This window comes from Hyla sarda, chromosome 9, assembly GCF_029499605.1.
Source record: "Hyla sarda isolate aHylSar1 chromosome 9, aHylSar1.hap1, whole genome shotgun sequence".
Lineage (NCBI taxonomy): Eukaryota > Metazoa > Chordata > Amphibia > Anura > Hylidae > Hyla > Hyla sarda.
The window spans coordinates 29,735,215-29,756,562 of NC_079197.1; the positions used below are offsets into that span (position 1 = coordinate 29,735,215).

Here is a 21,348-nt window from a genome sequence, read left to right on the forward strand (position 1 = left end):
TGCTGTTACATTTTATACATTCTGCTTACCATTAACCTGCCAGCCAGCAGGGCAATAATACATTAATGAAGGCGGGCGGATAATTATAGTAAAAAAAAAAAAAATCAAATTACTGCTTTATTAACAGCTTTAGAATTGAGCAAATCTCTGGCGTATGCAGATGAGGGACAATTCACTAGTCTCAACAATAGCCACATCTAATAAAGGCTTTCCCTATCCACTCCTCCCTTCAACCCCTGACCCCCCCATCCCTCTTCTTGTTACATTTTAATATCGTCGGAGCCTTGGGAGGCCTCAGGGTGCGGGATAGTCTTGACGTGGTCTAGGAATCCATCCCAGCATCTTCAATGCTTCTTAATCTTTAATATCAAGGCAATTAAAATTAATGACGGGCACTATGGGCAGTGCCTCCCTGACATGCATTGTTTGATGGCATTACCTTGAGGTTAAACCAACGAGCAAGGTTTAATTGGAAGCTGTGAAAAGCGAGACGCTCATATGTTATTTCCGTACTTGCACGAAAAGTAGAGGTTAGTTTCGCCACTGGTTAATATCTGCACAGAATGAAACCACCAGATCATACAAGTATTTTCCAACCCTGTCCATTCTACATCGCCAATGGCAGAGTGTCTGTGCTGACTAAAGCTGGATTCTAGCTAAAAATAGTGGCAGGTAGGGATCGACCGATATCGTTTTTTTAGGGCCGATACTGATAATCGGTGGAGGTTAGGGCCGATAGCCGATAACTTATACCGATATTCTGGTATAAGTTATCGGCTATTTATCCCCCCGCGACACTGCTGCAGATGTGCTTTAAATCAATGCACTGCAGTGGCTTTTGCGCTGCCATAGACCGCCGCCGCCACCAACCGCTTCTCTCCCCCTGCCTGTCCGGGGGTCCTGAGTCCTATCATCGCCACCGTTCCCCCCACCGCCGCACCGTGAACGCACCCCCCCCCCCCCCCACGGCCCCATTGCCTCCCCCATCTCCGGTTTTATAATTACCTGTTCCCGGGGTCCACTCTACATCTGGCTCCGGTGGCATCCTCCTGAGTTGCGCACTGACGGTGATGTCACGTCACTCGTCATTGCGCACAGCGTAACGCAGGACGCAGCAGGAGCAAGAAGTAGCGTGGGCCCCGGGAACAGGTAATTATAAAACTGGGGATGGGGGAGGCAATGGGGCCGGGGCGGTGCAGTGGGGGGTGCAACGTGGTGCGGCGGGTCGGGGGGGGCGGGCGGTCGCGGTGGGGGAGGTGCATTATCGGCTTATCGGCAATGTAATTGCCGATACCGATAATGCCCAAAATCGTGATTATCGGCCGATAATATCGGCCAAACCGATAATCGGTCGATCCCTAGTGGCAGGCATAAGAGAAACTGGTGTAGGAAAAAATAATCTTTACCATGTTCCATAATGGGATTGTCTGTGTCCAGACAAGAGGATGCATGCCCTTTAGGTCACTATTTAAGGCATTAGCCAAGGTTTTGCTTAGTAACCCAAATATATGTTGTCTGAATGATGGCTTGGTTGACTGCTAGACTATAGGGGACATTTTTTAAATGGTACCTATCACTTCAACAAACCTCTGACATGTCAGGAGTTGCAAAAGGTATTTGGGTGCTGAGACTCCCAATGACCGCTAGACTGAAAGGGTAGAAGCGATTGACTCTCCTAGGAAAGCAGAGGCGACAGTATATAGATTTCCAAGGAAAGCCGAGCAGAAACGTGGCACAACGCACAAGCCAGTGTTTCTAACTCCTTCGTTCTAGTAATTGGGGGGGGGGGGGGTCTCAGAACTCTGATCCCCACCTTTTACAACTTCTGACATGTCCCTATGATATGTTAGAAGTTTGTTGAAATTAAAGGTAAACTTTCACTTATTGTAATTGCTGGTCTTTAAAGTGTAAGTCCAGAGCTGGTCTCCCACCCGTTCTGCACAGATCAGTTTAGAGAGACACAGACAGACTTGGACACCGTTCTGTGCACTAATCCAATTTATCAAAAAAGGGCTCATGCACAGAACTTTCTGGGCATCGTGTGGTGGTTGTCTCGGCAACTATACCAACCCAGCGTGAGCTGTGTCCCTCCACACCGATCTGCAGAGCGAGTTGAAGACCAGCTCTGGATTTTAATAAATTTGGAGCATCTTACTCCATTTTTGACAGTCCACACACCATGATTATTTCTGGAACGAATAATATAAAAAAAGGTAACTTTCAGTTAAAGTGGTGTGTTTTTGCACAAAAAGATCCTTGCCAAACATCTGCAACTTTTTATGCCAGAGAAGGCATAAGGTTTGATTAAAAAAAAACAAAAAAACTTTGAATTCTGCATGATATATAAAATTCCTTGATATGATTCTTCGCAACAGACTGCAAGCCATCAACCCAAGGCAAATCTTAGAGAGTGCAAAGTTTTCTTTTAAGTGGCAAAATGTTAGATTTCCTGCTGTCAGTATATCATGTAGAACCTAGCAATGCATATGAAGGGGGTCTATAAAGTGTATATACCCAAATACAGTATGTGTAGTAAAAGGAGACTGTGACGCCATACACATAAAACAGCTGTTGCCTAAAAACCAGTGATACTCTGTTTCCATGAGGTTTGTGATATACCTTTATCGTGTGCCCAAGGAAAGCTCCCGTGGGACATGCTATAAGTGTCAATAGGGTCACATTAGCCCAATGGAGGACAAAAGAATGTCATTTCGGCAGTATGCATCAAAAATAACAAAAATAAATGGACTAGCCTAGTAGACTTTTGTGCACTTCATATATTTCATATTGTGGTACCCAGTACAAAAAAAAACATGTATGTTAAAACTCTATGGATGACAAATGCCACTGTTCCGAATCCACTTAACGTATGTGTGCCAGTGGGTATGTTAAAAGAGCCGTATTCCTCCTATTCATCAGTCCCCTCTGGCAGAGACTTATCTCTCATAGGACAGGATCGGGGGATGCAGAAATGCACCAGTACATCTGCGATTGATAAAGACAGGAAATGTGAAATGGATAAATATGAAACGACTAGATTAGATAGATAGAAAGATAGATAGATAGATAAAGAGAGATAGAGAGAGATATAGATAGATATAGATAATCCCCAATATTATTACTATTACTTTATGACCTAAATGCAGAAGACTGCATTGCAAATAATGTGCACTAGCAGAATAGCCCAGGGTCTACATATAACAAAAAGGCAGATTTGCCACATTCATCATCTACAGTACACAAGTTATCCAATAATTAAGCACATTTATCTGGCGGGCCTTTCTCTTTAATGAGGCTGGTGATCTAATTCCATGTACTGATTGCTGTAACGGGGTTTAGAAATACAGAGCACTAACATCATGTGATATGTTTCTGGCACTGCAAAGGTTAAATGGCAGCAGAAGATCTCCTTGCTTGAAGCCAACATCCCAGAATCCCTTGCTAAACAATGCTGCAGGCAGGCAGGCTGTGGCTGTCCCCGTCCCTGGTTTGCACGCTTCACAAAAAAAAAAAAAATCTTTGTATGATAAGAATAAGCATCTTCTCTTTCTCTTGCCGTCGCCTAAAGTCAATTAATGAATCGGTTCTAATTGCAGAAGGGTTTTGTTTTGCTTATTTATCAAGCTAATTGCAGCGTTAACATGGCAAGAAAAAAAACCTCTATAAATTATTAGGTAAATGCTTCATCTCTCTGCAGTGCTGCAATGTGTTTTATGTAGGAGAAAGCCGCTTTATTTCTTTCACTGGAGAGGTTTTAATGAGACAACTGTCATGCACCTGTTTTTATAAAAGCCCCTACAGGCACCAGGCGTTCACACCGGCGCGGCGTACGCAGCACTTAGCTCAGGATTTACACGTCGGCTGCAGCCGGCTACAAGGGTCACATCTGACAATTGTGCCGCTCTCTTCTCTATTGAACGCAGCAGCACTCTCACTCCTTCCAGATTCCAGAAAACAAAGTCCTTCCAAGATTATTTCACCATTAACCAAAATCTCCTAACCACTTAAGGATTACGTTTTGGTTTTTTTTTAAGATTTTTTTTTTTTACATTTATATTTTTGTCCATTGTCAATGTTCAAGCTCCATATACTTTTTTTTTCTTCATTTCTACACTTAAGCAACTGTTGTAGCTTGTTTTTTGTGAGACAAGTTGTGTTCGTCAAAATGAATATTTTGTTTAATTGGAATTTTTTATTTTTTATTTCAAATGTTCTTAATTTTTCAGTTTTGAACTTTTTAATGCTTTTGAATAGACAGTGCTCCATAACATTATTTGTGGTCAGTAGTAAAGGGCCCTGGCAACTCATCAATGATATGTGATCATGTTACAAGGCGCAGATGGGCAGTGGGTGTCCCTTTCCTTTGTTAAACACCTTACATCCTGTGGTTGCTTTGACTGCCACAGCTAAAGGTGTTAAATGGGCATGATTCCATCCGTTACATCAGAACCATAATGGAACCATCATGGTGGCAATCCATAACGTACAATTATATTATGGTGCATGAAGGGGTTAAAATACGTATAAATGCATGTGTTAGGCACTGCCACGCCACCGTGCCCACTGTCTGCCCTTTTTTTCACTGTCAATTCTGCCTTAAAGAGTACCTGTCTCCAAACTAAACTTTTAATATATTGTTCCTTATGAAATTATAAGACACTTTGCTATTTATGTGCTGTTAAAATTCTAAACCTTTATATGTTTAATGGCGGGGCACAGCTCTCGCAGGCTTCTGTGACTTTGTGGCTGCTGGGGAACGCCCACTTTCTCCTGCCGGGAGCTCACACAATATGAGCAAGGGGAACGGTATGATACAGAGCTTTAAAGGGGTTCTCCCTTGCTTATACTGTTTTTTGTTATTATGTTTGTGTGTTATGTGTGTATAAGTATGTGGTTTTTTTATGTGTGTTGTGATTAGGTATATATGTATTTTCTTACCTTTTGTGAAGATCCGGAAGCTGGCCCCTTTTTCTTCCAGTGGCTTGCTGTGCACCTCTGCCTCCGCCATGTTGTGTTCGGTAAGTGGGATGTCGGGGGGTGTGTTCTTGCTTCTGTCCTTCCTATCTTCTGACGTCCGAGGCAAATCTTTTCTTCCTGTTTCTTCCGTGGCTCAGCGACGAATCTGCGGCCTCTTCCGGCGCATGTGCAGTTAGTTTTTTTTGGTTTTTTTTTACCAATAAAGTTTTTTTTGTCTAACTGCCAAACTGTCTGCGCTTGCGCGAAGCTACGCTATTAGCGTAGACCTGACGTACGCTACGTTGTTAGCGTAGCACTTGCGTACTCGCGCATGCGCAGACAGTTTGCCAATTAGACAAAAAAAACTTTATTGGTAAAAAAAAATAAAAACTACCTGCGCATGCGCCGGAAGAGGCCGCAGATTCGTCGCTGAGCCACGGAAGAAACAGGAAGAAAAGATTTGCCTCGGACGTCAGAAGATAGGACGGACAGAAGCAAGAACACACCCCCGACATCCCACTTACCGAACACAAGATGGCGGAGGCCGAGGTGCACAGCAACCCACTGGAAGAAAAAGGGGCCAGCTTCCGGATCTTCACAAAAGGTAAGAAAATACATATATACATAATCACAACACACATAAAAAACACATACTTATACACACATAACACACAAACATAATAACAAAAAACAGTATAAGCAAGGGAGAACCTTGGAAAATATGGTTTGATGACAGGTACTCTTTAAGATGACAGACTAACTGGAGACTAGTTGCTAGGGACATTCTCCTTGCTGCCATTTATAACATTGTTGCTGTTAGGCTTTGTATCTATAGTTACTTAATGGTCTGAAATGATTGTATCTGTGCTGACGGCAAGGTAGGGGAAAAGAAGCCTGGTGGCAGTCTTGTGATGCAGAAATTCAGCTAGGGTTTATTACACAAGTTTAATAATAATAATAAAAAACTGATATTTCTAAAAATAAAGCATTTTATTTTTATTATTAAGAAAATAGGTATATTTTCTATTTTAGATAACTACCAGTATACATACTTACTCTTTTTCTATTTTTTTTCCAGAAAAAAAAACACTAGAAAATGTTCTACATATTATTGCTGCTTGTTTTATTTAAGAGGCACTCTTTCTTTTTTTCGTACATTTTCTTTACTTACTCATTGTTGCCATACGCACAGGTAATGTGTTCTGCTTCCCGATAACCCTCGTGACCTGTCTGTTTCAGTAAAAACCTGTATTTGCTGTGAAATAACTATTCTGAAAGCATCTACTCTTAGAAAGCTGCACTGAGCTATTCCTCTATTACTCCTTCATGAAATGTAGGACTATGCCAAGAACTGGGAGTCTACCATTTTCCTACACAATGGGGTATGTAGGGAGAAATGCCTTTGACAAGGGGAATGGTAAAACCCATTTGTCAAATTATTTATATATTTCCAGGAGGAATAACAGAAGTGCCCTAAATGGAGTGTGAATATTTGATAGAGCTATAAAAAATATATACAGTGATCCCTCAACTTACAATGGCCTCAACATACAATAGTCTTTTTCTGGGCCATTGTAAGTTGAAACCAGACTCTACATACAATGCTATGAACAGTCCAGATCTGTAAAGCGTGTCAATGGCCGGAAGAGCTGACCAATCAGAATGGGCATTTTACTGGTAAAACACCTGTATTACTGAACCGTATGCACTGACTGATATCTGGTAGCGCCCCCTACAGTAGAGGGAGGTATTACATGTTCTGTACACTTTACCTGTACCAGGGTTAGCTGCTCCTTTGGACACGAGGTGAGGGCGACTCCATGTTTCTTTTTTAGGACATTGTGTACTGTACAGGACCCTGAAGAAGCTTCTGTCCTCAACATAGACCAGTGTTTCCCAAGCAGGGTGCCCCCATCTTTTGCAAAACTACAACTCCCAGCATGCCCAGACAGCCTTCGGCTGTCCGGGTATGCTGGGAGTTGTAGTTTTGCAACAGCTGGAGGCTCCCTGCTTGGGAAACATTGACATAGACAGTGATTTACAGCTCCCAGCAGATCTTTCTTACTTTTATATGTAAGGATTTGCTTTATCTGTATTAGTTATCTACTTATTTTTCTTTAATTTTCACTTTTTCCTATTTTTGGAAGACATTTTGGTGCCTTTAGAACCAATTACCAGGTTTCCATAGAGTTCTGGTCTCAACATACAATGGTTTCAACATACAATGGTCATCCTGGAACCAATTAATATTGTAACTAGAGGGACCACTGTACATACATAATATATATATATATATATATATTTTTTTTTATATATATACATATATATATATATATATATATATATATATATACAAATGTACGTATGTATGTACGAAGTTATTGCTGTGTGTGTATGCCTATGGAAAGGTTTCATGTCAGGCTTTCCAAGCCCCCCCCCCCCCCCCCCCCAAGCAGTGATTATTCCAGTGTTGGGAGATTATTTGCAAAAACAAGATATATATAACACCGAGCCTAAGCTCCATGAATATGTTAATGTTATAGAATCTCTGCTTGTTTAGCTCTAGGAGAAATATTGTCATTGTGTCAGTATAACCCAATGTGTCATTTCAACACATACTTATAATCCATGAAGAAAAACTCCTTGGGTTAAAATGATGCAGAATCAAAATCAAGCATGATAAATAGATCCCTGAAAGTGGGATTTGGAAATGAGCAGCCTCTACGGCCTGTAGAAATCTGGCATATGCCAGACACACTCCTGGAAATGTCATCTGTGACATATGAGACGTGACAGGGCCCACAGACAGAGGGGCACTCGCTGGCAGAGACCCATTGCAGGACTGGGCGCTGTGGCATTTAAAAATATCTGTGTCCTTTATATTTGCTGAAGTCTTGCTCGCAGAGCACAGCTATATTGTACATGGCCATCTCGGAAATGGGAACCGGAATACCAGGCGAACAATGGCTCTAATGACAGACAGGAACAATTCTATTGTCTTAACCCAATTAAATGCCTAATGCACAGGGGTATAGGAATTGTAATTACTCGGAATGCATTAATTACACTTAATTAGACTAATTGCAATTACTTGTAATTAATGAATCGCACTTTCCCTAACAATCCAGTTTTTTTCATAGATACATAACATCCTTCCTAAAAAAAAAAAGAGAGTGGGCAAACGTTCCGGATCCGCTGCGAAGTGTAGGAAATCTGAGGTGCCTGCGACATTCTCACCTGCGACACTGTGATACTGCATTTCTTTGCCAGCTCCTCTTTGGCTTCCTCGCTTGGGTAAGGATTGCTGAGGTGGGAGTAGAAGTATTCATTTAAGATCTCTGTGGCCTGTTTACTGAAGTTACGCCTTTTCCTCCTGTAGATAAAGAGAGAATAGGGTAAAAAAAAAAAAAAAAAGAGAATTAAAAGGATAACACACAGGGGACAATAATCGTAACACAACTGTCTACAGATGGATGACTCTTCCTTTTGAAGGGGATTCTGGTTTAATTAGTATGAGATAGTTTTCTTCCTTCTGGAGTAGAGCAAATTTGAATACTTTTTTCCCATGAAGAATTGCTTGAAAAGTAAGCCTCCGTACCTTTGCTCTCTTCAATTAGAATCAGTGACCCCCAAACTGCTTCTAAGGTATCACTCAAGCCATCGGCTTCCCTTCTCTCTACTGACCTGAGACAACGACCCCATAACAGCTGTCTATAGGTGGGTGGAATGCTTTGGCTGGCATAAACTTTCTTTCATTTCTACACTAAAAAATGTACCTGGTAACTGGGTACAACAAGCATACTGGAATAGTATTGCGCATAAGGTTGGCTGCACATATGGTGAAATATTTAGGATAGTTACCATTCAGCAAGGAGGCACAGGAGCAAAAACAATTGAAAGCCAAATCTTCATATTGTCAAAATTAGACCAGAGGGCAAATATGCCAGATAGCCCATAAGTCCAGCACTGTGCCCCATTTCAGCCTATGGGATAATGGATGGGATCTAGCATGTTGCATCTGGCAAGCCCATGCGGGACGGCTACAGATTGCTGGATATATGTGTGAAGTTAAGCACTTTTGTATATACCTTTGTATTACTACAGGAGTATAGCAGAGCATATTAAAGAAACACATTGATTTGCTAAGATGGCACAATCTTTTGGCTTGACACTACTGCTGGCCATGCAGGGTACAAGCACCAAATATGGTCAAAGAATAAACTGTGAGATATTTGCTCATGAAAGTCTGTAATAACTCTATTGTTTTTATGCCCAGAAATCATTGGGGCCAGGATCAAAAGAAGCGGCAAAAGGCACAACTTCAGTTCTGGTTAAGGTTATGACTTTCTTTTTCACCATCCACTGCTGGTATTTTATAGTAAAACCAGATATGGGGATAACGTGAGTTTACCCTCATGAATAAAATTCTCTTTTTTGTAATCCAAATAGGCCCAAATTATACAGATTTATATACTGATCTAAATTAATAAAACTGTATGCAGTAAGCCCCCCCAAGTGGCACTAAGCCCCCCAATCCAGATTTCTACTATTTGTATCTATGCAGGGGAGAGGGCTTAAAGGGGTACTCCTTTTTTTTATTTTATTTTTAAATCAACTGGTGCTAGAAAGCTAAACAGATTTGTAAATTACTTCTATTTAAAAATATTAATCTTTCCAGTACTTATCAGCTGCTGTATGCTCCAGAGGAAGTTCTTTTTTTTTGAATTTCCTTTCTGTATGACCACAGTGCTCTCTGCTGACACATCTGTCCATGTCAGGAACTGTCCAGAGCAGGAACAATTCCCTATAGAAAACCTATCCTGCTCCGGACAGTTCCTGACATGGACAGAGGTGTCAGCAGAGAGCACTGTGATCAGACTGGAAAAGAAATTCAAAAAGAAAAGAACTTACTCTACAGTATACAGCAGCTGATAAGTACTGGAAGGATTGAGAATTTTAAATAGAAGTAATTTACAAATCTGTTTAATTTTCTGGCAGCAGTCCATTTAAAAAAAAAATTCCACTGGAGTACCCTTTTACTCATTCTAGAAAGTTCTTTTCTTTTTGAGTTTCCTTTCTGTCTGATTTTTAAATGGAAGTAATTTAACCAAAATCTGTTTAACTTTCTGGCATTAGTTTATTTAAAAAAAAATGTTTTCCACTGGAGTACCCCTTTAAATTGCTTCAAAGAATGTTGGTCCTAGAAACAACTATCTGTTGGAAGGTGGAATTATACTTCAAGGTAGAATATTCAGTACTGGTAAGACACCTCATCTTCATGCCATAGTGCACATATTCCATACTGTATGTGGTGTAATTCTCTTGACTACGCTGCTTATACAGCTCCTTTCACTTTGTCCTAAGGACTTTTATTTTTGTGTCTGAGCCTTGATGTAGTCATCTAAGGATTGCAGGATACCGTTCCCAGCACAGATGGGTTCACACTCAGGCAGTTATACATGTTTCATAGGATTCAGACAATCTCCCTATGGGAGGCCTTGAAATGTGCAGGCCTCGGGGCTACTGTGCCATAAGGCATTCGGCAAACTGCCTGCCTGAGGCAGCTAGGATCTCATTGCTCTCATAGTCTCTATTTTACTTACATTCCTATCCATCAGCACTAGTACCATTTCCTTCCATAATGATGGGTTTAGGAAAGGGTTAACACAACCCTTCCAAGTAACTTTCCATGTTATGCTTCAGTTGCTAAGTTAAGCAATTCACGCACCCGGAACATTTTCCGTGTAATTTTTATGTTATTTACTCAAGTGTGGAAGTCTATGTGATAAATTGCTACATTTTTAGCCTTCAAGTTTCCTTGACATTTGGTAGACCTGTGATCGGTGATGTGCTAATCTGATAGCTATAAGTCTGTCCTTCTGACTGTCTCTTCACAATCATAACGTTCTGCAATTAGTTGAGCACCAATATGGCATCAAGAATTTGGTGCAAATGTATTTTACAATTTAAAAAATATATATTAAGCCATTTTTTTTTTCGCATTTCTTTTTTTCAGCTATGCAAATGTGACAACAGGAAATAGCTGCAATTACACCTCCCATAGGGACTGTAATTACATCTCCAAAAGCTAGGGTGTCGCCCGCCTTTTCAGGCTCCTGTCTAATATGCCATGCTGCGCCTGCCTGTAAATCACTGCAAAACTAGGCATATTTCCCCTTCAGGACTCTATGAAAGCTGTGTTTAATGGTGGCCATATTGACTGTCACCTCAAAAATAGATAGAGCTAATGAATAGATGTTAGGACATTAGTTTAGACCATACTGACCTGGCATCGAGAAACCTCGACCTTAAGATCATGACAGCTTCACACGTGCTTTGCTTCAGTTGCATTTGGATGGAGCTGAACTTCCTGTGGATAATGCCCACCATTCTTTCAATTTCTTTGGGGGAGATGGGGCGCGTCCGGCTTTGCTCTCTCAAGAGATTCATCACATGGGTTGTAAATTCGTTGCATGCCTAGACCAAAAAAAAATAAGTAAATACATGATTGTGAATATTATGTATAAAGAGACTTAAAAACAGCTAAGCAGAATGGCATAAGCACAGTGATATGCTACAACACGCCATTCTCCATAGTATACCACCATGCTACTGCATAGTCCTTCCTGGATTACTCAACGCCCTGTTCAATGTTGTGTGACTGCTTACAATGCGGGAGTCTATACTTCATTTTATTCAGTTCTTACACAAAGCAATGGAAAGTTAGCATCAAAATGAGTGTGTTGGAGGTTTTTGTTCCATCAGTAGACTGTGGAGAAAAGACATGGTTAACAGAAAACTGGCATATAAGCCAATGTAAGGGTAAGTACTCATGGATGGTTAAACAACCACAATGGTACATGGCTGCAGAATACATTCAGCTAAAGGTGAATTCAGGTTAAACAGAGCTCAAAATAGTGGTTCTTTGTACTCGCTGCATTCATCATCTGGTAAATGCAGAGGTAGAACTTAAAAGATTTTGTATATATGTAGCTGGAGGGAACATTAGAATATATATGCATTTATAGTAGGCTAAAACTAATATTCTTGCTAGATCCGCAATCTCAAAAGTGCCTTCATAAGAAATAAAATATGTATATGGATGTCATAGAGGAGGGTCTCCAGATCTATGAGACAGAGAGACACAGCTCCTGATCTGGTGGACTTAATGTGACCATGTATTATGCCATCATCTATTCATTTGAAGGGGCACCATGTAATACTTAATACCTCCTGTAGTGGCCGCTGCAGGGAAATGAGCAGACAGGCAGGATTTCCCCTATGCAAAACCTGCTAATCACTATGGGGGAGATTTCTCAAAACCTGTCCAGAGGAAAAGTTGCCGAATTGCCCATAGCAACCAATCAGATCGCTTCTTTCATTTTGCAGAGGCCTTTAAAAAAAATGAAAGAAGTGATCTGTTTGGTTGCTATGGGCAACTCAGCAACTTTTCTTCTGGACAGGTTTTGATTAATCTCCCCCTATGTGTCAGAAAAGCTAGACAGAGGCTAATAAGTGGATAATAGCAGGTGCAGCAGTCGGTGACTACGGTAAAAAGCAGCACAATAGGGCGTTACAATACACAAATACTGGCAATGCCTCCTACTTCATCACCACTGATTTACTTTGAGGATTTTTATTGGGATGGCCACCAGCACTGAGGATATTCATTTTAGCTATACTATTTTTCTCCTGTGCAGTTTGTTAGAGAAGGATCCAGTGTGATAACTTTCAGTGTATCAGAGTATTTCATTAAAGTAGCAAAGCGTAATATATCTAAAGGAGTTCTCCGCTTTTGGCAGTCTCTACTGGTTAGAAGTGTTCCTTGATAATCAACAGACGTGTCCTTATGCTAGGATCCCCAGCCACTGGTTAATATCTGTTAGGATACCTTGCAATACGTGTTCAATTTCACTGCAGCGCCACCACCAGCAATATTGAGCATTACAAAATGTCTCAAACAAATCAATATGTTATGTATGTAATTCAGGATTGGATGGGTCCTCCACAGCTAGAGACACTCTTTGAAACTTCTCTTTTCTTGTCTAGTTACAGAAAAGATCTGCTCTTGTCCTTGGGTTGTGTCTGGTACAGCTCCATTAAAATGATTAAAGGGCTAGTCCAGACCTACAAAAATATAAAAACTGACCCTGGGTGATATAAAAAAAAGAAACTATACCTGCCCCAATCCCCGCAGCTGCTGTTCCAACATTTCCAGGTACCCACCGCTAACCTCTGCTTCCTAAATGCTATGAGGTGTCCTGCAGGAGCTTTCCGCACAGCCAGTCATCAGCTAAAGTGGGTCATGGGCTGAACGGGCAGTTCTTGTAGGGTGAACAGGAGACGTCAGACAAGCATCTGCAAGGGATAGGGGCAGTTCACTTTCAAAAATTATTGTGGGCTGCAATGACCCATGAACATGAGAGGGGCTGTTCTGGGAAACAAAAAGCAGCACCTTCTCACAAATCCTGGACAACTCCTTTTAATCAAAGTAAGCTAAAGCCATCTATATAGATCAAAAAGGCAGTCAGGGCATGACAAGAGTGAAGTGTTGTGACGGCTAGAGAGCCACAGGTTGGGGGAACACTGGTATAGAGAAATGCACCTTCAAAGTTGAAACACATGAGAGCACATAGAGCAAACTGGCATAGAGATGTAAGAATTGAGTAGAAAAAGTATTTTTATTATCCGTAAAATCCTAAAAAGCCATAGGAAATCAATATAGAATAAAGATGTCGATCCACTAGGGCCTGCGGTGAGAGTTGGGATTTTCGGAAGTGAAATGTTTTCCACGTATCGCTGGGAATAAGTGGGGATTTATTTCCTGAAATGCTTGCTGAACGTTATCTCCGCTTATTAAGGGAAGCCATGTATGAACTGAAAGGCTGATTAGCAATTTGGCACGAGCCCAGGGTTTGTGGGATTCACCCAGCATCCCTTTAAAGCACTAGTTCATACAAGATTAATTAGAACATCTCATTTATGTAGTATGCACTCTAGCTCATTACTCTAAGTAAAATTCGTTAAGTATTTACATTTAGATAATTAAAACCCGGGTCCGCCCTTAAGAAAGATGCCTGCACTTCTGCTAAAGTGATTTCTTTACTGTTGTTCCATTAAAGGCTGTGTTACCTTCTTATTTATTTCTGTAGGAGGAGAAAGCAGGGCTGGTTTTAATAGGGTTACTTAGAGGCTTTACATTCGGTATTACACTGCATGCTTTTATGTATGAGTATATATATATATATATATATATATATATATATATATATATATATATGCATATAATAGACTGACAGTTTTTAGCGCATTTCTTGACTTCAAAGTGCACAATGCCGATAACTGAATTTCATGAATGTGCTAATAATCCAGACACCTACTCATTTGCTCGAGAGCTGTAGAGCTGAGCACTTAAGGTGTTTGCTATCTGCTAGTCATGTGCTCTTGGAAAATATCTGTATTAATTTTTACGGGTTTTGAGGGGGTGGGTGATGCTGTTGCCATCTGAATCTTTTTTTTTTCCCTTTTCATTGCAGTTTGTATCCCCAAATGATGTCCTGGCTTTCCTGCACATTCTCAATTTGGGGTGTACTCAGGAGAGATCAATGTCTGCAACAACCGGATCTCCCAGATGTTCTGGGGCACAGGGGACCCTCACTGCCATAATTTTGCCTTTAGCAAAAACCAACTTTGAGTGCAGTTCTGGAAAGGCAGCTCTCAAAGTGTCATCTAAATTACGGAAGCGGAGGATAATGCACAGGGCACTTTTGTACTAGCAACCTTTGCTAGAAGCTGTATACTGTATGCACTGTGTTCTCTGGGGACATAACCAAGGCATATAAGGGCATTCATGTATAGGCACAATACATTCAGAAAGCCTTCAGAACCATTCCATTTTCTCACATTTTGCTATGTTGCATTTAGAGTTTTTCCCCCATTATCCCTGCATTCAACACCCCATAATGGCAAAGTGAAAACAGAATGTTAGAAATCTTTACTAATTGAAAAAGAAAAACTAATGTCTTGCATGGACATAAGTATTCAGACCCTTTTGGCAGCGATTACAGCATTCAGTCTTCTTGGGGTTGATGTCACAAGGTTTGCACACTTGGATTTGAAGATGTTCTGCCATTCTTCTCTGCAGATCCTCTCAGGCTTTATTAGGTTGGATGAGGACTGACTGTGAAAGCCATTTTAGGGTCACTTCAGAGATGTTCAATTGGGTTCAGTGAGTGTTCTGTCTGGGCCACTCATGGAAATTCACAGAGTTGTCCCTAAGCCGCTCCTGAGTTGTCTTGGCCGTTTGCTTAGGGTCATTGTCTTCTTGGAAGGTGAATCTTCGGCCAAGACTAAGGTCCAAAGCGCTCTGGATCAGGCTTTCATTAAAGAGTACCTGTCACCAAACTAAACTTGCAATATATTGTTTCTTATGTAATTATAAGCCACTTTGCTATTTACTTGCTGTAAAATTCTCAACCTTTTTATGTTTTTATTGGGATTGAAAAAAACGGCTCTGTTCTGTTTCCTGCTGCAAGTCAGTTAGTTTGGTCTCCTCTCTCTTGGCCTGGCAGGAGACCAAACTCAGGAAGTGTGTGTGGGGCATGGCGAGGCACAGCTCTCACAGGGTTCAGTGACGTTGCACCTGCTGGGGAATGCCCACTTTCTCCTGCCGGGAGCTCACACAATGTGAGCAAGGGGAAAGGTATGAGACAGAGGGCCGGGGGGGGGGGGGGGGGGGAGGGGGTGTTGGGAGTAGTTAGGGAATATAATCGGAGTTAGTTTAGAAAATATGGTTTGATGGCAGGTACTCTCTAAGACTATCTCTGTACTTTGCTCAATTCAGCTTTTCCTCAACCCTGATCAGTCTTCCTGTCCCAAAAGCATGATGCTGTCACCACCATGCCTCACTGGAGGAATAAACACAAAGGACATACTTAATAGGAATGGACAGGAATTACCGACACTGATCAAAACCACCACGTAAGTGGAAGGACTAGCTTTATGGGACCATCATGCAACGCGTTTCACTGAACAATGGTAGCTTCATCAGGTGCCTGATGAAGCTGCCATTGTGCAATGAAACGCGTTGCATGATGGTCCAATAAAGCTACTCCTTCAACTTACGTGGTGGTTTTGATCAGTGACGGTGAATTCCTGTCCATTGCTATGAAGTGTGCCCTTTATGTTTGTTGCTGTCATCTGGGTCAGGAAGGCTGCAGATCCCATCCTTGTTTTACCTTACAAACCTTTACCATTGTTGTGTATGGGTTGCAAAACTTACTGTGGTAAGCAGGATAACGTTATTCATTTTCCTGCTTATCTTGGTTTTATTGCACTACGGAGCACTTCCCTGGCTTTTTTTCGCTGTATGAATGGCATTGAGTATATGATTACCAGTTCCTGGGTCTTGCAGACATGACGCTTAGAATTGAGACCAAAAAGTTCAATCTTGGTTTCATCAGACCCACGAATCCTCATTTTCACAGTCTAAGAGTTCTTTGGGTGATTTTTTGCAAACTCTGGGTAGCTTTCATTTTGCTGAGGAGAAGCTTTCTCATTATGTGGTATTAAGTACAGAATGATGGGGAAAAACTTGATTTTCCTTTATTATTTTAGCACAAGGTCACAGCATAACAAAATGGGAAAAAATTGATAGGTGAAAGTATGAAGACTTTCTGAATGCATTTCACTGTATATGTTACAGTTAAAACTGGTTTTCCTTTGCGAAAACTAGAACTTAGTGCTTTTCCCTAGTGAAAACAAGTTTTGACTGACTGCCTTTGTGAAAACTAGGATTTACTGCTTTTCCCTAGTTAATACCAGGTTTTTACTGAACGCCTTTGTTGAAACTAGAATGTTACTGCTAATACAAAAATGAATATTGTATCATATATGTTATACTGAATATTGTTGTATCCTTAAAGGGGTACTCTGGTGAAAACCTTTTTTCTTTTAAATCAACTGGTGGCAGAAAGTTAAACATATTTGTAAATTTCTTCTATTAAAAAATCTTAATCCTTCCTGTACTTATTAGCTGCTGAATACTACAGAGGAAATTCTTTTCTTTTTGGAATGCTCTCTGATGACATCACGAGCACAGTTCTCTCTGCTGATGTTATTATAATAATAATAATAATAACGCTTTATTTATTGTTGTTCTTAGTGGGATTTGAACCCAAGTCCCCAGCACTGCAAGGCAGCAGTGCTAACCACTGAGCCACCATGCTGCCCTTAGCATACATCTGCTATGCAGATGTCAGCAGAGAGCACTGTGCTCGTGATGTCATCAGTGTTCCAAAAAGAAAGGAATTTCCTCTGTAGCATTCAGCAGCTAATAAGTACTGGAAGGATTAAGATTTTATAATAGAAGTAATTTACAAATATGTTTAACTTTCTGCCACCAGTTGATTTAAAAGAAAAAAGGTTTTCACCGGAGTACCCCTTTAACAAATGCTACATCATAGAAATGTTTTTAATTCCCAATTAACACTTTTAATTGCTTTTAACTGATTTGCTTCACTGAAACAGGTTTCCCTAGTTAAAACTAGTTTTAAAACAGATTTAACGATACATACCAGATTATTCTTCCTCCGAGTCATCTATTACCTCCACATCATCATGTGTCCAACCTTCTTCATGTACTACAGTCATTTCATTCAAACTGGTTTTCTCAGTGTTAACCAGTTTTAACTGACATTTGGGTTTTTGATTAGCAGTAAATCCTAGTTTACACAAAGGAGCTCAGTAAAAACTGATTTCCACTAGGAAAAATAAGTATATTCCAGTTTTCACAAAGGCGTTTGGGGAGAACTGGTTTTCACTAGGGAAAACCTGTTTTAACTGTAACATATATATTGTCTGAAAATGCCAAAAGCTGGCACTCCTTAATGTACACAAATCTTAAAACATATATATCACCCTTGGAATATCTACAAACTACATAATGAAAACGTAGTGTAATTACAGCAATAAAATAAAACTTATCCAAATGTAGGTGATATAACAAATGTTCACATCCGTTAAAGGGGTTATCCGGCATGTCTAAAAAATAAACAAAAAAAAAGCTCTGCACAGTGATATTATGGGTTACCTGTTGATTCATGTCCTTTTCATGATGAAAATCGACTGCTGCAGCACCTCCACGGACCAGCTGTAACGGCATTGAAATCTGCCTTATTTCTGAGTTTGGGCAAGATGGCACGCGCTGCTGCAGACTACATATTTCTACATCCCTAGCGCACCATCTCTGCAAAATATATACCTCCCACCATCTGTAGTCCATTCCCCTATTGCCACCCCATGTTTCCACCCACAGCAGTGTTAACACACCCACACTGCACCAGGAGGAGGATACATTCATTAACTACACCACCCAGGGGGCTGGCTCGAACGTGGACAACAGAGTTTGTCAGGCCCCCTGAGGTGACATAGGATCACAACATGTTGTCGGCAAGATGGTGCCGATTGAAGATGACCTGGGAGATGGGCACAGTTGAAAAGCGGTATATAGTGTCAAATTCAGAAACACAAGTATACTGCAAACACCTATATATATACCATATAACAACTATTGATTGACAAGCTTTTTTTTCCGCCGGATAACCCCTTTAAGTTTTCAGATCCTTTTTTCTTGAAAACTGGACACACACAGGCTGATATGTAAGTATTAAGAGGACAGATCACTATTCAGTCAGTCCATACTCACAGCTTCCTATGAGGTTAGGCCAATATGGCCTTTTGACCATTGCCTTCTGACAATGGCTTTAACGACATTTGCCGCTATGATAAATCAGGACATTTATATGGTGTCCTAATTAAGTTGGATGCATTGTCCATTTAATGTGCCAAACAGTAAGGGACAGTATAAAAATGGTGACAAAATCAAGAATGTTCTAAACAAAAGTGTTTCTTTTCATTGAGCTCTCTTGGGCAGTCATAAGTACCAGGAGGGTATCTCACTTTTCCATTGCTGAGCTTTTGCCGCAAAACATTCACAATGCTGGCAGCTGAAGCTGAGAATCTGAGTACGGGCTGCCACTTTCTCAGTAAGTGTTATGAGTGGCAGCCCATACTCGGATCATACTTGCCTACTTTCAAATCTCCAGTGAGTACTACATACTCACCTCTCCTTGTTCTCAGACATCTTCACAGATAACATTCTGATGCAGAGCAGCATCAGGAAGTTGTCTGCGGTGGCACCTGGGAGTGGAGAGAGGAGCGAAACAGGGAGAGGGAAGTCTGTAAACAGGTCTGCACAGAAGGGAAAACTGCACAGAGGAGATAAGCGTGAATAGGGACTGGTTCCTGTGTGGGCCCCAGAGCCACATTTTTCTTTTTGAGTATTAAGTATGAAAGTTTGTACAAATTGTTAAAGGGAAAAACTTTCTTGCTACTTGAGGCAAACGTCCTTGGGCAGTCATCACCAGCTTCTCCCAGTCTGATCAACCTTAAATAATAGATCTCTTCCTATACCCAACAGGGAAAGTTCTATCCATCAAGGACAGTTAAGTATAGAGAAGATTCTGGGAATCGGCCCAATGACTTGTGGTTCAAGGAGCGTGTGATGACAGGTCCCCACTAATGTTGCTGGTTTAGAGGTTGTCAGTGCTATCTTCTCATCAGGTGTCTTCTATTTGCATCTTGTGCATATTTCTTCCTTTTGGGGTTGTACGATACATGAAACAACTTATTTACTACACTTAAAGCAGCATTGGCATGGTAAGGCTAAAAAGCTGCCCTGCTCCCTCTGTTACTGGATGGCTTTGTGTTTTATTGTAAAAACTGTTTCTGGTCATCCTGCTCTCCAGAATGACTATTCTATTTACACAGGAGTTTGTGTATGAAGTAGAAGTTAGCTTCTCTATGTACCTTTATAAGACTATCATGTGTTCCAAAGTAACATACAGATGTGCTACACGTCTCTTTTTTGTTCCGATTTTTGGTATCTCCCTAAGGTTCCCTCTCAAAAGTGTCAAGTATGTGTCACATTCAGTACCAGAACATGGAACTACATGTCGTAGAACTCCATGGGAGAGATCATTTGGGTGTCTCCATAGCGAAGACTGGATGTGTACACAATCTAATCTCCGTTTGTATCGCTTCTACAAAACAAAGCACATGGCAACCTCTCAGTCGGACAAAAAGTAAAACATTACATGGAAAACTTTATGGAAAAATTATTATTAGTGTATTTGTCTGTGCCCAAGGATCCGATGCCATCCAATGTAATGCTAACAAGCCTTTCTTATTTTTGATCATGAAGCAATTACGAAATTATAAATGTACTGCTGCTATATAGTAGAATAGAATACCTGCTCATATTTCTCCAGTTCTGTGTGGTAAATCTGTCGGATCTGACTGAGTTTGGCTCTGTAGTCGGAATGTTCTATTGAGTTGTCTGAGGAACCGCCCGATGCTGCTGCCGCTGCTGCGGCTGCTGCAGCTCCACCACCTTTCTCTGGTCCAGATACACCTTCTGCCAGCAACATGTTGTCTAGTCTCATGAGCTGTGGATCTGGGGGATCTTCTTCCTGTGCCCCTCTAATGCTGAGACCTTTGGATTAAAGAAAGAATGACATTAGTAGGAGAACAACATTTGGTAGCCAGATCACATCAAGTAAATTCAGACTAAAACAGATACAATTATCTGGTTACTAACACGCAGGACACAAAGAGTGGATAATAAGGCATTGTTAATGTGAAGCAAACCCATTTGCAGTGCCTCTACATGAACACCGCCAACCGTTGCTGCATACAAATCCATGCTATACGCACCTAGTGTGCAAAGAAACATAAATCCTTTGAACTCAAGTCACTCAGTAATCGATAGGCTTTCTCGGCTCCCTCTTCTGGAATACACATTCTTCTTTTCAATCAATCTCTAATTTCAGTATAATCCAATAACCCCTAATATACCTATACTCAACAAGTCTATGAACCCTCACCATATATATTATTGTTATAATTGTCATTTGATCACTTCATGAAACAAAACGTGAGAAGCCCCATCACAAAAAATACATTAGGCTTTATGTTGGTTAATGCTACAATATGCCAATATCCCAGAAAGGCATAGAAAGGAGCATTTTTCTCCTTATATTCTCTGTTCTCATGGCTTGGAGAAGAAGAATGGCAACATAAACCAGTTTACAACTTTCTGTAGTTGATAATATGAAGTACAAGCCCTGTGCAGGTTCACAATACCCCCTGGTGTGGTGATGCCAACTTATGCGAGGGCCCACCTCCTACATGGGCCTTATTGTCATTATGGTGTTAATAAAGTATATAACTGCTAAATTAGATTGACATACTGGCATATAAGCTCAATGACTAGTAACCAATGCCAGATAGCTGCTAGTAAGGCAGTTAAAGGGACTCTTTTAGCAGGTTATT

General features: G+C 40.8%; 1 protein-coding gene across 8 annotated transcripts in view; it reads right to left on the reverse strand.

Annotated features, from left to right (window-relative positions):
• Nucleotides 1-21,348, reverse strand: part of PBX3 (PBX homeobox 3) — a 228,865-nt gene that overhangs the window by 16,363 nt on the left and 191,154 nt on the right. For 6 of the 8 annotated variants that reach the window (XM_056537664.1, XM_056537662.1, XM_056537666.1 and 3 more), the window contains 4 exons: nucleotides 20,268-20,509; nucleotides 18,047-18,106; nucleotides 11,243-11,433; nucleotides 8,194-8,329 (listed from right to left, as the gene is read on the reverse strand). In XM_056537664.1, the coding sequence (XP_056393639.1) occupies nucleotides 8,194-8,329; nucleotides 11,243-11,433; nucleotides 18,047-18,106; nucleotides 20,268-20,509 (629 nt within the window). The remainder of the gene's footprint in view (nucleotides 1-8,193; nucleotides 8,330-11,242; nucleotides 11,434-18,046; nucleotides 18,107-20,267; nucleotides 20,510-21,348) is intronic. The other 2 variants (XM_056537663.1, XM_056537667.1) reach the window with 1 other exon arrangement.